Source organism: Trachypithecus francoisi, unplaced genomic scaffold (genome assembly GCF_009764315.1).
Source record: "Trachypithecus francoisi isolate TF-2019V2 unplaced genomic scaffold, Tfra_2.0 Lachesis_group12, whole genome shotgun sequence".
Taxonomy (NCBI): domain Eukaryota; kingdom Metazoa; phylum Chordata; class Mammalia; order Primates; family Cercopithecidae; genus Trachypithecus; species Trachypithecus francoisi.
Genome location: NW_022681457.1, coordinates 4,248,120 through 4,265,078, shown reverse-complemented (window position 1 = coordinate 4,265,078; position 16,959 = coordinate 4,248,120). Strand labels below are relative to the sequence as shown.

Genomic DNA, 16,959 nt, shown 5'->3' with positions numbered 1-16,959 from the left:
GAGTACAGCGCCCGGATCCAGGCTCACTGCAACCTCTGTCTCCTGGTCCAAGTGATTCTCCTGCCTCAGCCTCCCGAGTACCTGGGACTACAGGCCCTCACTCCCGGCTAATTTTTGTATTTTTAGTAGAGACGGGGTTTCGCCATGTTGGCCAGGCTGGTCTCGAACTCCTGACCTCAAGTGATCTGCCCGCCTTGGCCTCCCAAAGTGCTGGGATTACAGAAGTGAGCCACGGCTCCTGATCTGGTGCTGTGCAGTCTTTTGACTGTCTAATGAATTCATTAGATCTGTAGACTCTGCTACCTAGGAGAGTGCAGAAGTAATCCTGGGGATTCAGGGAATGCTGTTATTTGTCTATACTAACAGTGCACTGGAATTGCAGGTTCCATAGAGACTTTGGGGTTCCCAGTAGTCCAAGCAAAGAGGCCCATGGGAATTGTAGTCCATATGACTGCAGGGCTCCAGGGACCAAGCTCCCTTACCTCCTCCTTAGCTGACAAATGATGGGGTAGGGAAGGACCTGGTGGGAGAGGGAGCTAACCTGTGTCTCCCCCTTTATGGAACCTGAGGAGCGAGAGAGGGTTTGGGACATATACAGTGGCCTGGAGCAGGAGCTGGGCACCTTAAGAGAGACGTTGGAGTACCTGCTGCACCTCGGTTCTCCCCAGGTAAATCCCTGCTTGGAGACCCCAAGACCCACCCCAACTCCAAATTCTGCCTGGAAATCCTTTCAGCATTTAATCTCCGCCCACAGAATCGAGGCCCCCCTCAGTTCACCCTTACCATGCTTTCTGTCCTTTCAATCTAAACCCCTTATTTTAGTTAGGACCATGCCTTTTAGCGTTTGTTTTTTTATTCTCTTATTTGAATTTTAATTAACCTTCAATTTTGATTGCTGTTTTCTCGAGCTGTTATTTAATTTCTGCTGTAAAGTTGTTTGTTTGTTTGTTTTTGACTCAGAGTCTCACTCTGTCACCCAGGCAGGAGTGCAGTAGCACAATCTTGGTGCACTGCAACCTCCGCCTCCCAGGTTCAAGTTATTCTCCCACCTCAGCTGCCCAAGTAGCTGGGACTACAGGAACATGCTAACCATCCGGCTACTTTTTATATTTTTAGTAGAGACATGTTGGTCAGGCTGATCTTGAACTCCTGACCTCAAGTGATCTACCTGCCTCGGCCTCCCAAAGTGCTGGGATTACAAGCATGAGCCACTGCGCCACGCCTAGTTTCTGCTGCAAAGTTGGCTATAATTTTACAACATTCCTTTTTTTTTTTTTTCTTTGAGACGGAGTTTAACTCTTGTTGCCTGGGCTGGAGTGCAACGGCATAATCTCAGCTCACCGCAGCCTCCGCCTTCCGGGCTTAAGTGATTCACCCACCTCAGCCTCCCCAGTAATTGGGATTACAGGCGCCTGTCACTACACCTGGCTAATTTTGTACTTTTAGTAGAGACAGAGTTTCTCCATGTTGGTCAGGCTGATCTTGAACTCCTGACCTCAGGTGATCCACCGCCTCGGCCTCCCAAAGTGCTGGGATTACAGGCGTGAGCCACCATGCCCAGCCTACAACATTCTTTTTAAAAAATGTATTGTGAGTACATAGCAGATGAATGTATTTATGGAGTACATAAGGTATTTTGGTACAGGCATGCAATGTATAATAACCCCATCATGGAAAATGGGATGTCCATCCCTTCAAGCATTTATCTTTTGTGTTACAAACAATCCATTATACTCTTTTTTTATTTTTATTTTTATTTTTATTTTTTTGAGACAGAATCTTGCTCTGTTGCCCAGGCTGGAGTGCAATGGCACAATCTCAGCTCACGACAACCTCCACCTCCCAGGTTCAAGCGATTCTCCTTCCACAGCCTCCCAAGTAGCTGGGATTACAGACACCCGCCACTACGCCCGGCTAATTTTTCTATTTTTGGTAGAGATGGGGTTTCACCATGTTGGTCAGGCTGGTCTTGAACTCCTGACCTCAGGTGATCCGCCCGCCTCGGTCTCCCAAAGTGCGGGAATTACCTGCGTGAGCCACTGTGCCTGCCCTACTATTTTATTTTTATTTTATTTATTTTATTATAGTTTCTGAGATGGAGTCTTGCTCTGTTACGCAAGCTGGAGTGCAACAGCGCAATCTCAGCGCACCGCAACCTCCACCTCCCAGGTTTAAGCAATTCTCCTGCCTCAGCCTCCTGAGTAGCTGGGATTACAGGCATGCGCCATCATGCCTGGCTAATTTTGTAGTTTTAGTAGAGACGAGGTTTCTCCATGTTGGTCCAGCTGGTCTCGAACTCACAACCTCAGGTGATACACCGGCCTTGGCCTCCCAAAGTGCTGAGATTATAGGCATGAGCCACCACACCCAGCCCTTCTTTTATTTTTTATTTTATTTACTTATTTATTTTGAGATGGAGTCTTGCTCTGTCGCCAGGCTGGAGTGCAGTGACACAATCTCAACTCACTGCAACCTCCGCCTCCCAGATTCAAGCAATTCTCCTGCCTTAGCCTCCCAAGTAGCTGAGACTGCAGGTGTGCGCCACCATGCTCAGCTAATTTTTGTATTTTTAGCAGAGACGGGGTTTCACCATGTTGGGCAGGATGGTCTAGATCTCTTGACTTTATGATCTGCCCGCCTCAGCCTCCCAAAGTGCTGGGATTATAGGCGTGAGCCACTGCGCCTTGCCAATGCCTTTCGTTTTAATACCTACTTTTGGCCACCCTCTATTTATTTTATTTATTTATTTTATTTATTTATTTTATTTATTTATTTATGAGACGGAGTCTCGCTGTGTTGCCCAGGCTGGAGTGCAGTGGTGCAATCTCGGCTCACTGCAACCTCCTCTTCCTGGGTTCAAACAATTCTCCTGCCTCAACTTCCTGAGTAGCTGGGACTACAGGTGCCCGCCACCACGCCTGGCTAATTTTTGTATTTTTAGTAGAGATGGGGGTTTCACTATGTTGGTTAGGCTGGTCTTGAACTCCTGACCTTCTGATGTGTCCGCCTCGGCCTCCCAAAGTGCTGGGATTACAGGCGTGAGCCACCGCGCCTGGCCAATGCCTTTCGTTTTAATACCTACTTTCCGATCCAGAGCTGCTCTCTCCCCTGGTTCTCAGTCTCTCCTTTTGTTGAAGTCATTCTCTCACCAGCAAAGATCCAACCCTCAGCCTTTCTTCCATCTTATAAGTTCATTTTTTGCATCCTGACTTTTGCTGTTAAATTTATCCTCTGGAGTTACAGTTCTAAACCCTTTCCCTTAGTGCAAGCTCTGCTCCTAAAATATAAACCTCATTGCTTAGCCTCAGACGTGCTTCTTCACTCTAAGTCTAGCCATCAAGTTATAAATCATGTATCTTTAAAAACACTGACACAGGCCGGGCACGGTGGCTCAAGCCTGTAATCCCAGCACTTTGGGAGGCCGAGGCGGGCGGATCACGAGGTCAGGAGATCGAGACCATCCTGGCTAACATGGTGAAACCCCATCTCTACTAAAAAATACAAAAAAACTAGCCAGGCGAGGTGGCGGGCGCCTGTAGTCCCAGCTACTCAGGAGGCTGAGGCAGGAGATCCAGCCACTGCACTCCAGCCTGGGCGACAAAGTGAGACTCCGTCTCAAAAAAAATTTAAAAAAATTGACATGGCCGGGCATGTTGGCTCACGTCTGTAGTCCCAGCACTTTGAGAGGCCAAGGCAGATGGATCACTTGAGGTCAGGAGTTCGAGACCAACCTGACGAACATGGTGAAACCCTGTCTCTACTAAAAATACAAAAATTTGCTGTGTGTGCTGGTGCACGCCTGTCGTCCCAGCTATTCAGGAGGCTGAGGCATGAGAGAATCGCTTGAACCTGGGAGGGAGAGGTTGCAGTAAGCCTAGATCGCATGCCACTGCACCACTGCACTCCAGCCTGGGTGACAGAGGGAGACTTGGTCTCAAAAAAAAAAAAAAAAAAAAAAAAGGTCGGGCGCGTTGGCTCACGCCTGTAATCCTAACACTTTGGGAGGCTAGAGGTGGGCGGATTGCCTGAATTCAGGAGTTTGAGACCAACCTGAGCAACACAGTGAAACCCCGTCTCTACTAAAATACAAAAAATTAGCTGGGCGTGGTGGCGTGCATCTGTAGTCCCAGCTCCTTGGGAGACTGAGGCAGGAGAATTGCTTGAACTTGGGAGGTGGAGGTTTCAGTGAGCCAAGATCGCACCATTACACTCCAGCCTGGGTGACGGAGTGAGACTCTGTCTCAAAACAAAAAACAAAGAAACAATAACAAAAAAACAAAAACAGAATCAACACCTAAGCAGGGCATGGTGGCGTGGGCCTGTGGTCCCAGCTCCTCGGGAGGCTGAGGTGGAAGGATTGTTTGAACCCAGGAGTTTGAGTGTACAATGAGCTATGATTGCACCACTGCACTCCAGCCTGGGTTACAGAAAAAGGCCCTGTCTCTTTTTTTTTTTTTTTGAGACGGAGTCTTGCTCTCTGCCCCAGGCTGGAGTGCAGTGGCTCGATCTCGGCTCACTGCAAGCTGCGTCCCCCGGGTGACACCATTCTCCTGCCTCAGCCTCCTGAGTAGCTGGGACCACAGGCGCCCGCCACCACGCCCAGCTAATTTTCTTGTATTTTTAGTAGAGACGGGGTTTCACCATGTTAGCCAGGATGATCTCGATCTCCTGACCTCGTGATCCACCTGCCTTGGCCTCCCAAAGTGCTGGGATTACAGGCTTGAGCCACCGTGCCCGGCTAAAAGGCCCTGTCTCAAAAAAGATCCCAAAACAGGCCAGGTGCAGTGGCTCATGCCTGTAATCCCAATCCCAGCACTTTGGGAGGCCAAGGTGGGTGGATCATGAGGTCAGGAGTTCGAGATCAGCCTGACCAACATGGTGAAACCCTGTGTCTACTAAAAATACAAAAAAATTAGCCGGGCGTGGTGGCATGCACCCGTAATCCCAGCTACTCAGGAGGCTGAGGCAGGAGAATCGCTTGAACCTGGGAGGCGGAGGTTGCAGTGAGCCGAGATTGCGCCACTGCACTCCAGCCTGGGTGACAGGGAGAGACTCCATCTTCCAAAAAAAAAAAAAAAGCATTGATGCCAGATGCATCTTCTCACTCTAAGCTTCTCCCACTTGATCCTAAAACGCAGACTTGGCAAAAACAGACCCATGCCAGGTGCAGCGGCTCACGCCTGTAATCCGAGCACTTTGGGAGGATGAGGCAGGTGGATCACCTGAGCCCAGGAGTTTGAGGCTAGCCCGGGCAACATGGTGAAATTCCGTCTGTACTAAAAATAAAAATGAAAAAATTAGCTGGGCCTGGTGATGCAAGCCTGTGGTCCCAGTTAGTGAGGAGGCTGAGATGGAAGGATCGCTTGAGCCCAAGAGTTCGAGGATGCAGTGAGCTATGATCAAACCATTGCACGCCAGCCTGGGGGACAGAGGGAGAGGCCCTGTCCAAAAACAAATAAACAAAAAGAACAGACTCTCATATATCTGTATGGTCACCTATTTATAACGGATGTAACACAGTAAAACAACATATAAAGAAAAGTTTTTTCTTTTTCTTTTTTCTTTTTCGAGACAGTGGCTTGCTCTGTCGCCCAGGCTGGAGTGCAGTGGTGCGATCTCAGTTCACTGCAACCTCCACCTCCTGAAAGCGATTCTCCTGCCTCAGCCTCCCGAGTAGCTGGGATCACAGACACCCACCACCACCCCTGGCTAATTTTTTTTGTACTTTTATTTTTTTTATTTGTATTTTTTATTTTTTTGAGACGGAGTCTTGCTCTGTCGCCCAGGCTGGAGTGCAGTGGCCAGATCTCAGCTCACTGCAAGCTCCGCCTCCCGGGTTCATGCCATTCTCCTGCCTCAGCCTCCCGAGTAGCTGGGACTACAGGCACCTGCCATCTCGCCCGGCTAGTTTTTTGTATTTTTAGTAGAGACGGGGTTTCACCGTGTTAGCCAGGATGGTCTCCATCTCCTGACCTCGTGATCCGCCCGTCTCGGCCTCCCAAAGTGCTGGGATTACAGGCTTGAGCCACCGCGCCCAGCCTTTTTTTGTACTTTTAATAGACAGGGGGTTTCACCATGTTGGCCAGGTTGGTCTTGAACTCCTGATCTCAGGTGATCTACCCGCCTTGGCCTCCCAAAATGCTGGGATTACAGGCGTGAGCCACCATGCCTGGCCAAAAGACAGCTTTTTCTTTTTTTTTTTTTTTTAAGACAGCTTTTTCAATTCATCTGGATAACCACATGGAAAAAAAAAAAAAATACCAACTCCATAAATATAGCCCAGCTGATTTCAGACCTTTGCAGGGGCCTATTAGCTGAAACCCCTCCTGTGTTTTCCCACCTTTAAGTAACAAATTCCTTTCCTCCCTGCAGGACAGAGTGTCTGCTCAGCAGCAGCTGTGGATGGTGGAAGACACACTGGCAGGTCTGGGTGGCCCCCAGAAACCACCCCCACACACTGAGCCTGACTCCCCGTCTCCTGTGCTCCAGGGCGAGGAGTCCTCAGAGAGGGAGGTAAGATGCACACAACTCTGTCCCCACCCCTAGCTTTCTGTCCCACCTGTCCTTGGCTCAGTCTATTCCCCACCCACCTCTTTAATTCTTCCTTGATCAGCTAACCATCTCACACAAGTGTCCTAACTTCTGGAAGCATTTGTTTTTCTTTGTTTTTCGGTTTTTTTTTTTTTTTTTTTGAGACAGAGTCTTACTCTGTCACGCAGGCTGGAGTGCAGTGGTGCGATCTTGGCTCACTGCAACCTCCGCCTCCTGGGTTCAAGTGATTCTCCTGCCTCAGCCCCTGAAGTAGCTGGGATTACAGGTGCCCGCAACCAAGCCTGGCTAAGTTTTGTATTTTTAGTAGAAATGGAGTTTCACCATGTTGGCCAGGCTGGTCACGTACTCCTGGCCTCAAGTAATCCGACTGCCTCGGCCTCCCAAAGTGTTGGGATTACAGGCTTGAGCCACCTCACCCAACCAGGATTTTTTTAAAAGCCTGTTGCCCAGGCTGGAGTGCAGTGGCTCGATCTCGGCTCACTGCAAGCTCCACCTCCCGGGTTCACGCCATTCTCCTGCCTCAGCCTCCCGAGTAGCTGGGACTACAGGCGCCCACCACCACGCCCGGCTAAGTTTTTTTTTTTGTATTTTTAGTAGAGACAGGGTTTCACGGTGTTAGCCAGGATGGTCTCCATCTCCTGACCTCGTGATCCGCCTGCCCCGGCCTCCCAAAGTGCTGGAGGATTACAGGCGTGAGCCACTGCATCCGGTCTTAAAAAGTTTTTGTAGGAAAGGGGTCTTGTTTGTTGCCCAGCTGGTCTCTAGCTCCTGGCCTCAAGTGATCCTCCCACCTTGGCCTCTCAAAGGGCTGAGATTACAAGCACAAGTCTCTGTGCTCAGATCTGGTTTATACTCTTTTTTTTTTTTTTTTGAGACGGAGTCTTGCTCTGTCAACCAGGCTGGAGTGCAATTGTGCAATCTCGGCTCACTGCACAACTCCCCAGGTTCAAGCGATTCTCCTGCCTCATCCTCCTGAGTAGCTGGGATTACAGGCACCTGCCACCACGCCTGGCTAATTTTTGTATTTTTAGTAGAGACAGGGTTTCGCCATGTTGGACTAAGCTGGTCTTGAACTCCTCAGGTGATCTGCCCGCCTCGGCCTCCCAAAGTGCTGGGATTACAGGCATGAGCCACTGTGTCTGGCCTGGTTTATAGTCTTTATTTTTATTTTTATTTTTTTTGAGACGGAGTCTTGCTCTGTCGCCGGGGCTGGAGTGCAGTGGCCGGATCTCAGCTCACTGCAAGCTCCGCCTCCCGGGTTCACGCCATTCTCCTGCCTCAGCCCCTGAAGTAGCTGGGATACAGGCGCCCACCACCACGCCCGGCTAAGTTTTTTTTTTTGTATTTTTAGTAGAGACGGGGTTTCACAGTGTTAGCCAGGATGGTCTCGATCTCCTGACCTCGTGATCCGCCCGTCTCGGCCTCCCAAAGTGCTGGGATTACAGGCTTAATCCTATTCAGATTGTATTCCAATTCCTAAATGCTTGCAACATGTTAATAATAATAATGATGATCATGATCGTCATTATCCCCCTTTTCTAATCCCCGCAGAGCCTGCCGGAGTCCTTGGAACTGAGCTCCCCTAGGTCCCCCGAGACTGACTGGGGACGGCCTCCTGCAGGCGACAAAGACCTGGCCAGCCCTCGCTTAGGTGAGCATCCTGGTCGGGTGGGACTTTACAGAAATTCCCGTCCTCACCAAGTCCCATTCTGTCTTTCCAGGTCTTGGGTCTCCGAGGGTCTCCCAGGCTTCCAGCCCTGAGGGTCGCCACCTCCCTTCCCCACAGCTGGGAACCAAGGTAGGCTGTAGGTCCATCTTGTAATCCTTGCATCTGACCATCAGGGACCCTCACACTTCTGGGAAACAGCTAGTAGCAGAGCCTTCTAAGGCCACATTCAGACAGAGAGAGCACTGCTTGTTAAGAGCATTGAGATTGATTTTTGTCTCTGTTGCTTCTAAGCCATGTGACTTTGGGTCAGTTATTAAACCTCTCTGTGCCTCCACTTTTTCATCTCTAAAATGGAGCTAATAGCAGAACCTACCACCTAGGGCTGATATGAAGATGAAAACTAGATGAATGAGGCCAGGCGTGGTGGCTCACACCTGTAATCCCAGCACTTTGTCAGGAGTTCGAGACCAGCCTGGCTAAGGTGGTGAAACCCCATCTCTACTAAAAGTACAAAAATTAACCAGGCATGATGGTGGGCACCTGTAATCCTAGCCACTTGGGAGGCTGAGGCAGGAGAATCGCTTGAACTCAGGAGGCAGAGGTTGCAGTGAGCTGAGATTGCACTCCATCGCACTCCAGCCTGTGTGGCAAGAGCAAAAACTCCATCTCAAAAAAAAAAAAAAAAAAACTCCCTGAGTGGAAGAGAATGCTGATCTCATGTGGCCCTGGTGTTCAGAAATTGGTGGACTTCCAGTGCCAGGAATGTTTATGAATTGGTTGACATTAAGCTGTGGAAGCGCTGTGCTCTGTGTCTGTTGCTGATTGGCTGGTTTTCAGAAGCATGGAGCTATCACTGATTGGCTGATTTTCAGAAGTACGGATCCATCACTGATTGGCCAGCCCGCAGAAGCATGTGAACGTCACTGATTAGCTGGCTTTCAGAAGACTTTGGGGTACCTGTTGGGATTATTTGATCAAATAGATTTAAAAGCACTTCTTGCGGTAGGGAACGGTGGCTTGTATGTGTAATCCCAGCACTTTGGGAGGCCAAGGCAGGCAGGTCATCTGAGGTCAGGAGTTCGAGACCAGCCTGGCCAACATGGTGAAAACCCTGTCTCTACAAAAATACAAAAATTAGCTGAGTGTGATGGCAGGTGCCTATAATCCCAGCTACTTGGGAGGCTGAGGCAGGAGAATCGCTTGAACACAGAGACCCGAGATTGCACCACTGCACTCCAGCCCGGGCAACAGAGCAAGACTCTATCTCAAAGTAACAATAATAATAATAATAAATAAATAAAAGCATTTCTTGGCCGGTGGTGTTGGCTCATGCCTGTAATCCCAACACTTTGGGAGGCCAAGGTAGGTGGATCATTTGAGCCCAGGCCTTCAAGAGCAGCCTGGCTAATATAGCCATCTCTACAAAAAAATAATAAAAAGTTAGCTGTGGCCGGGTGCAGTGACTCATGCCTGTAATCCCAGCACTTTGGGAGGCCGAGGCAGGTGGATCACCTGAGGTCAGGAGTTCAAGAGCACACTGGCCAACATAGCAAAACCCCATCTCTATTAAAAATACAAAAATGCCGGGCGCGGTGGCTCAAGCCTGTAATCCCAGCACTTTGGGAGGCCGAGACGGGTGGATCACGAGGTCAGGAGATCGAGACCATCCTGGCTAACACCGTGAAACCCCGTCTCTACTAAAAAATACAAAAAACTAGCCGGGCGTGGTGGTGGGCGCCTGTAGTCCCAGCTACTCGGGAGGCTGAGGCAGGAGAATGGCGTAAACCCGGGAGGCAGAGCTTGCAGTGAGCTGAGATCCGGCCACTGTACTCCAGCCTGGGCGATAGAGCAAGACTCTGTCTCAAAAAAAAAAAAAAAAAAATACAAAAATTAGCCAGGTGTGGCAGTGCGCACCTGTAATCCAAGTTACTTGGGAGGCTGAGACGGGAAAATCGCTTGAACCTGGGTGGCGAAGGTTGCAGTGAGCCAAGATCGCGCCACTGCCCTTCAGCCTGAGTGACAGAGCAAGACTCCATTTCCAAAACTAAAAAAATAAAAAGTTGTGCGTGGTGGTGTCCACCTGTGGTCCCAGCTACTTGGGAGTTTGAGACGTGAGGATTGCTTGAATCCAGGAGGTCAAGGCTGCAGTGAGCCATAATTGCACCACTGCACTCCAGCCTGGGCAACAGAGGGAAACCATGTCTAAAAAAAAAAAAAAAAAAAAGGCCGGGTGCAGTGGCTCAAGCCTGTAATCCCAGCACTTTGGGAGGCCGAGACGGGCGGATCACGAGGTCAAGAGATCGAGACCATCCTGACTAACCCGGTGAAACCCCGTCTCTACTAAAAAATACAAAAAATTAGCCGGGCGAGGCGGCGGGCGCCTGTAGTCCTAGCTACCCATGAGGCTGAGGCAGGAGAATGGCATAAACCCGGCAGGCAGAGCTTGCAGTGAGCTGAGATCCGGACACTGTACTCCAGCCTGGGCGACAGAGTGAGATTCCGTCTCAAAAAAAAAAAAAAAAAATTGCATTTCTTGTGCTTACTTGTTATCATGGATACAAAGGCAATCAATCAAGCCTTTCCTAGGAAGACAGGAGAGGCGGTTTTTGATTCTCAGTGGTTTGTCACGGCATGGGTGATTGGAACCTCCTGGGAACATCACTTTTCTTGGAACATACTCCTCCCTCACCCCAACCCCGTGGTTTCAGGGGCTGCCAAGGTCCAGAGCACAGGGGTGGACTAGTGAGTTCCAGGGATTTCAGGGCTTAGCAAAGTAAAAGCTATGACCACCAGATGGCAGTAGCACACAGGAGCTTTATTTGGCGCACACTGACAGATTTGTCTACGGGGGAAGTCACACCCAGTGTGAGACACTCCAGAGGCTACTGTGTGAGGGTGAGGACCACTGCACAGGAGGGGAGGAAGGCAAGGGAGCTCCCGAGAGAGGGACTGGAGAAGGGGCTTACATCTGGGTGGTGCCAGCCGGCAGTATGTAGAGCTCCAAAGAGAGCTCCAAATAACCCAAGACCAAAGGGTCTTGGGGCTCATCTTATCTATGGGTAGCAGATGTTGGGCACAGTCTCAGGGTATACAAAGCAGGCAGACTGCATGGCTAAAAATATCTGCTTATTAAGACTGTGTTTAAAACAATTGGATGTGTAGAAATCTGAGTTTGCTGCTACCAAGCTTTTAGGCCAGTGGTCTGGCCTGCTGTGAAGAAATTAACAGTGGCCGGGCACGGTGGCTTACGCCTGTAATCCCAGCTACTTGAGAGACTAAGGCAGAGAATTGCTTGAACCCAGGAGGCAGAGGTTGCAGTGAGCAGAGATTGCGCCACTGCACTCCAGCCTAGGTGACAAAGTGAGACTCTGTCTCAAAAAAAACAAAAAGAAATTAACAACATATACAGTGTAATATACAGTGGTAATATACAGTGGCCAGTGGCCATGATTTATATAAACAGGACTCAGGATTGCTCAAAGCAGAGGAAACTGCAGGAGCTGGTTCTACAATAAACACAGATCCACGCTATCTCGCTGGGATGTTTAACTGGAAGCTCCAGCAATGAGAGCTCTCTCTCTCTCTTCTTTCTACTTTTAGATATCGGGTCTTGCTCTGTCACCCAGAATGGAGTGCAGTGGCACGATCATAGCTCCCTGAAGCCTTGAACTCCTGGGCTTAAGTGATCCCCCTGCCTCAGCCTCTTGAGTAACCAACAGGCGTCCACCACCACATCTAACAAGTTTATGTTTTGTAGAGATGGGGTCTTGCTATGTTGCCCAGGCTGGTCTCAAACTCTTTCACAAGTTATCCTCCCACCTCAGCCTCCCAAAGCTCTGGGATTACAGTCACCCACCACTGCACCTGGTCTTTTCCCTCTCTCCTTGTTTAAGCAACATATATTATATATATTTTTTGAGACAGAGTCTCGCTCTGTCATCCAGGCTGGAGTGCAATGGCGTGATCTCGGCTCACTGCAACCTCCACCTCCAGGGTTCAAGCAATTCTTCTGCCTCAGCCTCCCGAGTAACTAGGATTACAGGTGCCTGTCACCATGGCCAGCTAATTTTTGTATTTTTAGTAGAGATGGTATTTCGCCAAGCTGGTCTTGAACTCCTGACCTCAAGTGATCCTCTCGCCTCAGCCTCCCAAAGAGCTGGGATTACACGAGCCACTGTGCCTGGCCTAAGGGTTGGGTCTTGGGATGTTTCTCACCTCCCTAGGCCCCGGTGGCCCGGCCCCGGATGAGTGCCCAGGAGCAGCTGGAGCGGATGCGTAGAAACCAGGAATGTGGACGGCCCCTCCCTCGCCCGACCTCCCCGCGGCTCCTCACCCTGGGAAGGACACTGTCGCCAGCCAGACGCCAGCCTGATGTGGAGCAAAGGGTGAGGGGAGGAGGACTGGGGCTGGGCGGTGGGGTGGTAGTAGGTCCTCTTCGCCTACTTTGAGTCCCTTTCTGTAAAATGGAGATAATGCCTACCTCCTTACTCCAAGCTGGATTTCCAGATTTACCTCAGTTTGTACTTGTGCTAAAGTCAGCTTCCTGGCCTGGTTAGTGGTGGGTGGACAGGAGTGGCAGTGAGGGGAGGACAGTGGGTGGGGGCGGGGGTCGCAGATCTGGATTGGAAGCCTAGTTTTTCTTCTCAGTTGCTGTGTGTTGTCAACAGCAAGAAAGCAAAAAAAAAAAAAGTAAGACAGCAAGAAAATTGATTTTATTCATGCCCTTTCAGTAGGGAGAACATCCCAGATCTGAGCATCAGAGTGTCTCAGATATCTCAGGATGGTTTCCCCTTAGACATTTTCTTTTTTTGGCCGGGTGTGGTGGTTCACGCCTGTAATCCCAGCACTCTGGGAGGCCAAGACGGGTGGATCACCTGAGGTCGGGAGTTTGAGACCCAGCCTGACCAACATGGAGAAACCCGTCTCTACTAAAAATACAAAATCAGCTGGGCGTGGTGGCGTACGCCTATAATCCCAGCTAAGATTATAGCTAAGATTGTGCCATTGCACTCCAACTTGGGCAACAAGAGTGAAACTCCGTCTCAAAAAAAAAAAAAGATGTTTTCTTTTTTCGGGGACGAGGTCTTGCTCTGTCGCTCAGGCTGGAGTGCAGTGGTGCGATCTCCACTCACTGCAACCTCCACCTCCTGGGTTCAAGTGATTCTCATGCCTCAGCCTCCCGAGTAGCTGGGACTACAGGGATGCGCCACCACATCCAGCCAATGTTTATATTTTTAGTAGAGACAGATTTTCACCACATTGGCCAGGCTGGTGTTGAGCTCCTGAGCTCAAGTGATCCTCCTGCCTTGGAAGGAGGTGCTAGGAATACAGGTGTGAGCTACTGCATCTGACCTCCCCTTAGATTTTTTTTTCTTTTTTTGAGATGGAGTCTCCCTTTGTTGCCCGTTCTGGAGTGTAGCGGCAGAATCTCGGCTCACTGCAACCCCTGTCTCCCGGGTTCAAACGATTCTCCTGCCTCAGCCTCCCAAGTAGCTGGGATTATAGGCCCACACCACCATACCCTGCTAAATTTTTTTGTGTATTTTTAGTAGAGATGGGGTTTCACCATATTGACCAGGCTGTTCTTGAACTCCTGACCTCAAGTGATCTACTCACCTTGGCCTCTCAAAGTGCTGGGATTACAGGTGTGAGCCACTGCACCTGGCCCCTTAGACTTTTATAGAAAGGATTTAGACAGTCACAGGGGGTGGTGGTGGAGGTTGGATTTCTGAACTCATGTGCTGCTTTATAGGAACACAGGTAAAGTTAAACATTGTCAGTCGCTGGGTGCTATGGCTCACCCCTGCAATCCCAGTACTTTGGGAGGCCGAGGCAGGAGTAAGAGACCAGCCTGGGCAACATAGCAAGACCTTGTCTCTACTAAAAATAAAAATAAAAATAATTAGCCAGGCATGGTGGTGTGAGCCTGAAGTTCTATTTACTCAGGAGGCTGAAGCAGGATTAGTTTGAGGGTGGTTGAGACTGCAGTGAGCTATGATCACGCTGCTGTACTCCATCCGTTCTAAAAAATGAATAAATAAAATAAATTAATTTTTAAAAATTCAGTGCCGGCCGGGTGCGGTGGCTCACGCCTGTAATCCCAGCACTTTGGGAGGCCGAGGCGGGCAGATCACGAGGTCAGGAGATCGAGACCATCCTGGCTAACACGGTGAAACCCCCTCTCTACTAAAAATACAAAAAACTAGCCGGGCGACAAGGCGGGCACCTGTGGTCCCAGCGACTCAGGAGGCTGAGGCAGGAGAATGGCGTGAACCTGGGAGGCGGAGCTTGCAGTGAGCCAAGATCGCGCCACTGCACTCCAGCCTGGGTGACAGAGCGAGACTGCATCTAAAAAAAAAAAAAAAATTCAGTGCCTACGGAAGCATAGGAAAAACAAAACAGAACATTGCCAGTGTTTTTGGGCAATTTCATTCTCTTTTGGAGCCCCTTCACTTCACCCTCAAAATGAGAATGTGGGGCTTCCAGGTGAGGAGTTCTAATGCCCCAATTCCTTTCCAGCCTGTCGTAGGACACTCGGGAGCCCAGAAATGGCTCAGAAGCTCTGGGTCTTGGAGTAGGTAAGGAACTGGAGGGCGTATCAAGGGAGCAGGAAAAAAAAAATTTGCAAAAGCAAAGGGGAGTAGCATTATTATTGAAGTCTCCTGAATATGGAACTACAAATCGCAACCCTTCTAGATATGCTTACGTTCCCGGGGCATCTGAAACAAAACCGGAAAGCCCTAGATCTGTAGTAATATCTTTAGTTCCCCAAATTCCCTTGGTCAATAGCATATCCTGCTTCTGCATCAAGGAAATTGGGTGGTAGTGATTAGTGAATGGACTACAAATCCCATAATGCATGTGGGTGGTATGAGGGCGGTGCCATGTTTAACATCTGTTAGAGACACGTGCTAGGAACTACAACTCCCAGAAGGGCACGCACGGTACCCGGGTCCCCACTGTGGGAGCTGTTTAGTTTTTATTTTTATTTTTATTTTTACTTTGTTTTTCTTTTGTGTGTGTGTGTGTGTTTTTTTTTTTTTTGAGACGGAGTCTTGCTCTGTCTCCCAGGCTGGAGTGCAATGGCGCGATCTCAGTTCACTGCAACTTCCTCCTTCTGGGTTCAAGTCATTCTCCTTCCTCAGCCTCCCTAATAGCTGGGATTACAGGCGCCCATCACCATGTTTGGCTAACTTTTTTGTATTTTTTGGTAGAGACTGGGTTTCCCCATGTTGGCCAGAGTGGTCTCGAACTCCCGACCTCAAGTGATCCAGCCATCTCGGCCTCCCCAGGTGCTGGGATTACAGGGATGAGCCGTCGCACCTGGACTGTTTTTTTTTTTTTATTTTTAATTTTTGTTGGTATATAGTAGGTGTACATATATTTACGGGATAAATGAGATGTTTTGATACAGGCAGGCAATGTGAAATAAGCACATCATGGGGAATAGAGTATCCATCCCCTTTCAAGGATTTACCCTTTGATGTATAAACAATCCAATTACACATTTTATTTAAAAATGTACAATTAAATTATTGACTATAGTCACTCTGTTGTGCTATCTAATAGTAGGTCTTATTCATCCTTTTCTTTTTGTACCAATTAACCATCCCCACCTCTCCCCCATGTACACACCCCACCCCAATCTTCTTTTTTTTTCTAGTCCAAGGAACACCACCCCTTACTTGCCGACTTCCGAAGGTCACCGGGAGCGGGTTCTCAGCCTCTCCCAAGCCCTAGCTACTGAGGCGTCGCAGTGGCACAGAATGATGACAGGTGACTGGCTGCGGATGTTGAACTTCTGGGTTTTAGGGAGGAGAGAGCTGGAGACCTGGAATCCGAGGTCCTGGAGAGAAGGGGTCTGGGGGCCGGTGGGAATTTTTTATGTTGGCGAGGAAAGAGTTGGGCAAGGTTTGGGAGTTTTAGGTCTCAGGCAAGAGGGGACTGGGTCCCGGGACACTTGGGAGGAGGGGAGGAAGAGGTCAGGGGGCGGGGAGAGGACCGACATCGGAATCTGAAAGAGGTCTGGACTGGGGTGTCCAGACTCCTGGGTCTGAGGGAGGAGGGGCTAGGGGCCTGGACTCTTGGGTCTGAGGGAGGAGGGGCCTGGGAACCCGGAGTCCTGGTGCTGAAGTTTGCCATTCTTATGTCTCCCACTCATCCTCTCTAGGGGGAAATTTGGACTCCCAGGGAGACCCTCTTCCCCGTGTGCAGCTGCCTCCTTCGGACCCCACGCGCCAGGAGACCCCTCCCCCTAGATCTCCCCCGGTGGCTAATTCGGGTTCCACAGGGTTCTCTCGCCGAGGGAGTGGGCGTGGAGGAGGTCCCGCCCCCTGGGGGCCCACGTGGGATGCCGGGATCGCCCCTCCGGTCCTGCCCCAAGACGAGGGGGTGTGGCCTCTGCGAGTCACTCTGCTACAGTCCAGCTTCTAACCCGCCCAAACGCGGCAGCCAATCGGAGCATGAGCACGTGGTCTGGAGGTACCGCCGGAGATCTGGGACCACTCAGGGCATCAGGGGGCGTGGTCTGGTCCCCATCGCCCGCCCGGGAGGGGAATGGTTTCTATGGCCAAAGTTTGATTTTCTCAACACTGTCTAAATTTGGATTAAAACTTTGAACTTTTAGTCAATAGCTTTGTTTCTGTCTGTTTGGGATTGTGGCACTGGGGTCTCTGAGGGGCAGAGCCGGAGTCGTGCACTCCTGGGTCCTGAGAGAGGAAGGGATGGGGGTTTGGACT

General features: G+C 50.0%; 1 protein-coding gene across 1 annotated transcript in view; it reads left to right on the top strand.

Annotated features, from left to right (window-relative positions):
* Window positions 1-16,849, top strand: part of PLEKHA4 (pleckstrin homology domain containing A4) — a 33,337-nt gene extending 16,488 nt beyond the window's left edge. Inside the window, 8 exon segments of the mRNA XM_033223937.1 lie at window positions 570-668; window positions 6,373-6,513; window positions 8,104-8,203; window positions 8,274-8,350; window positions 12,445-12,606; window positions 14,741-14,799; window positions 15,885-15,997; window positions 16,392-16,849. Of these exon segments, the coding sequence (XP_033079828.1) occupies window positions 570-668; window positions 6,373-6,513; window positions 8,104-8,203; window positions 8,274-8,350; window positions 12,445-12,606; window positions 14,741-14,799; window positions 15,885-15,997; window positions 16,392-16,654 (1,014 nt within the window). The 3' untranslated portion in view covers window positions 16,655-16,849.
* Window positions 16,850-16,959: the final 110 nt, after the last annotated feature.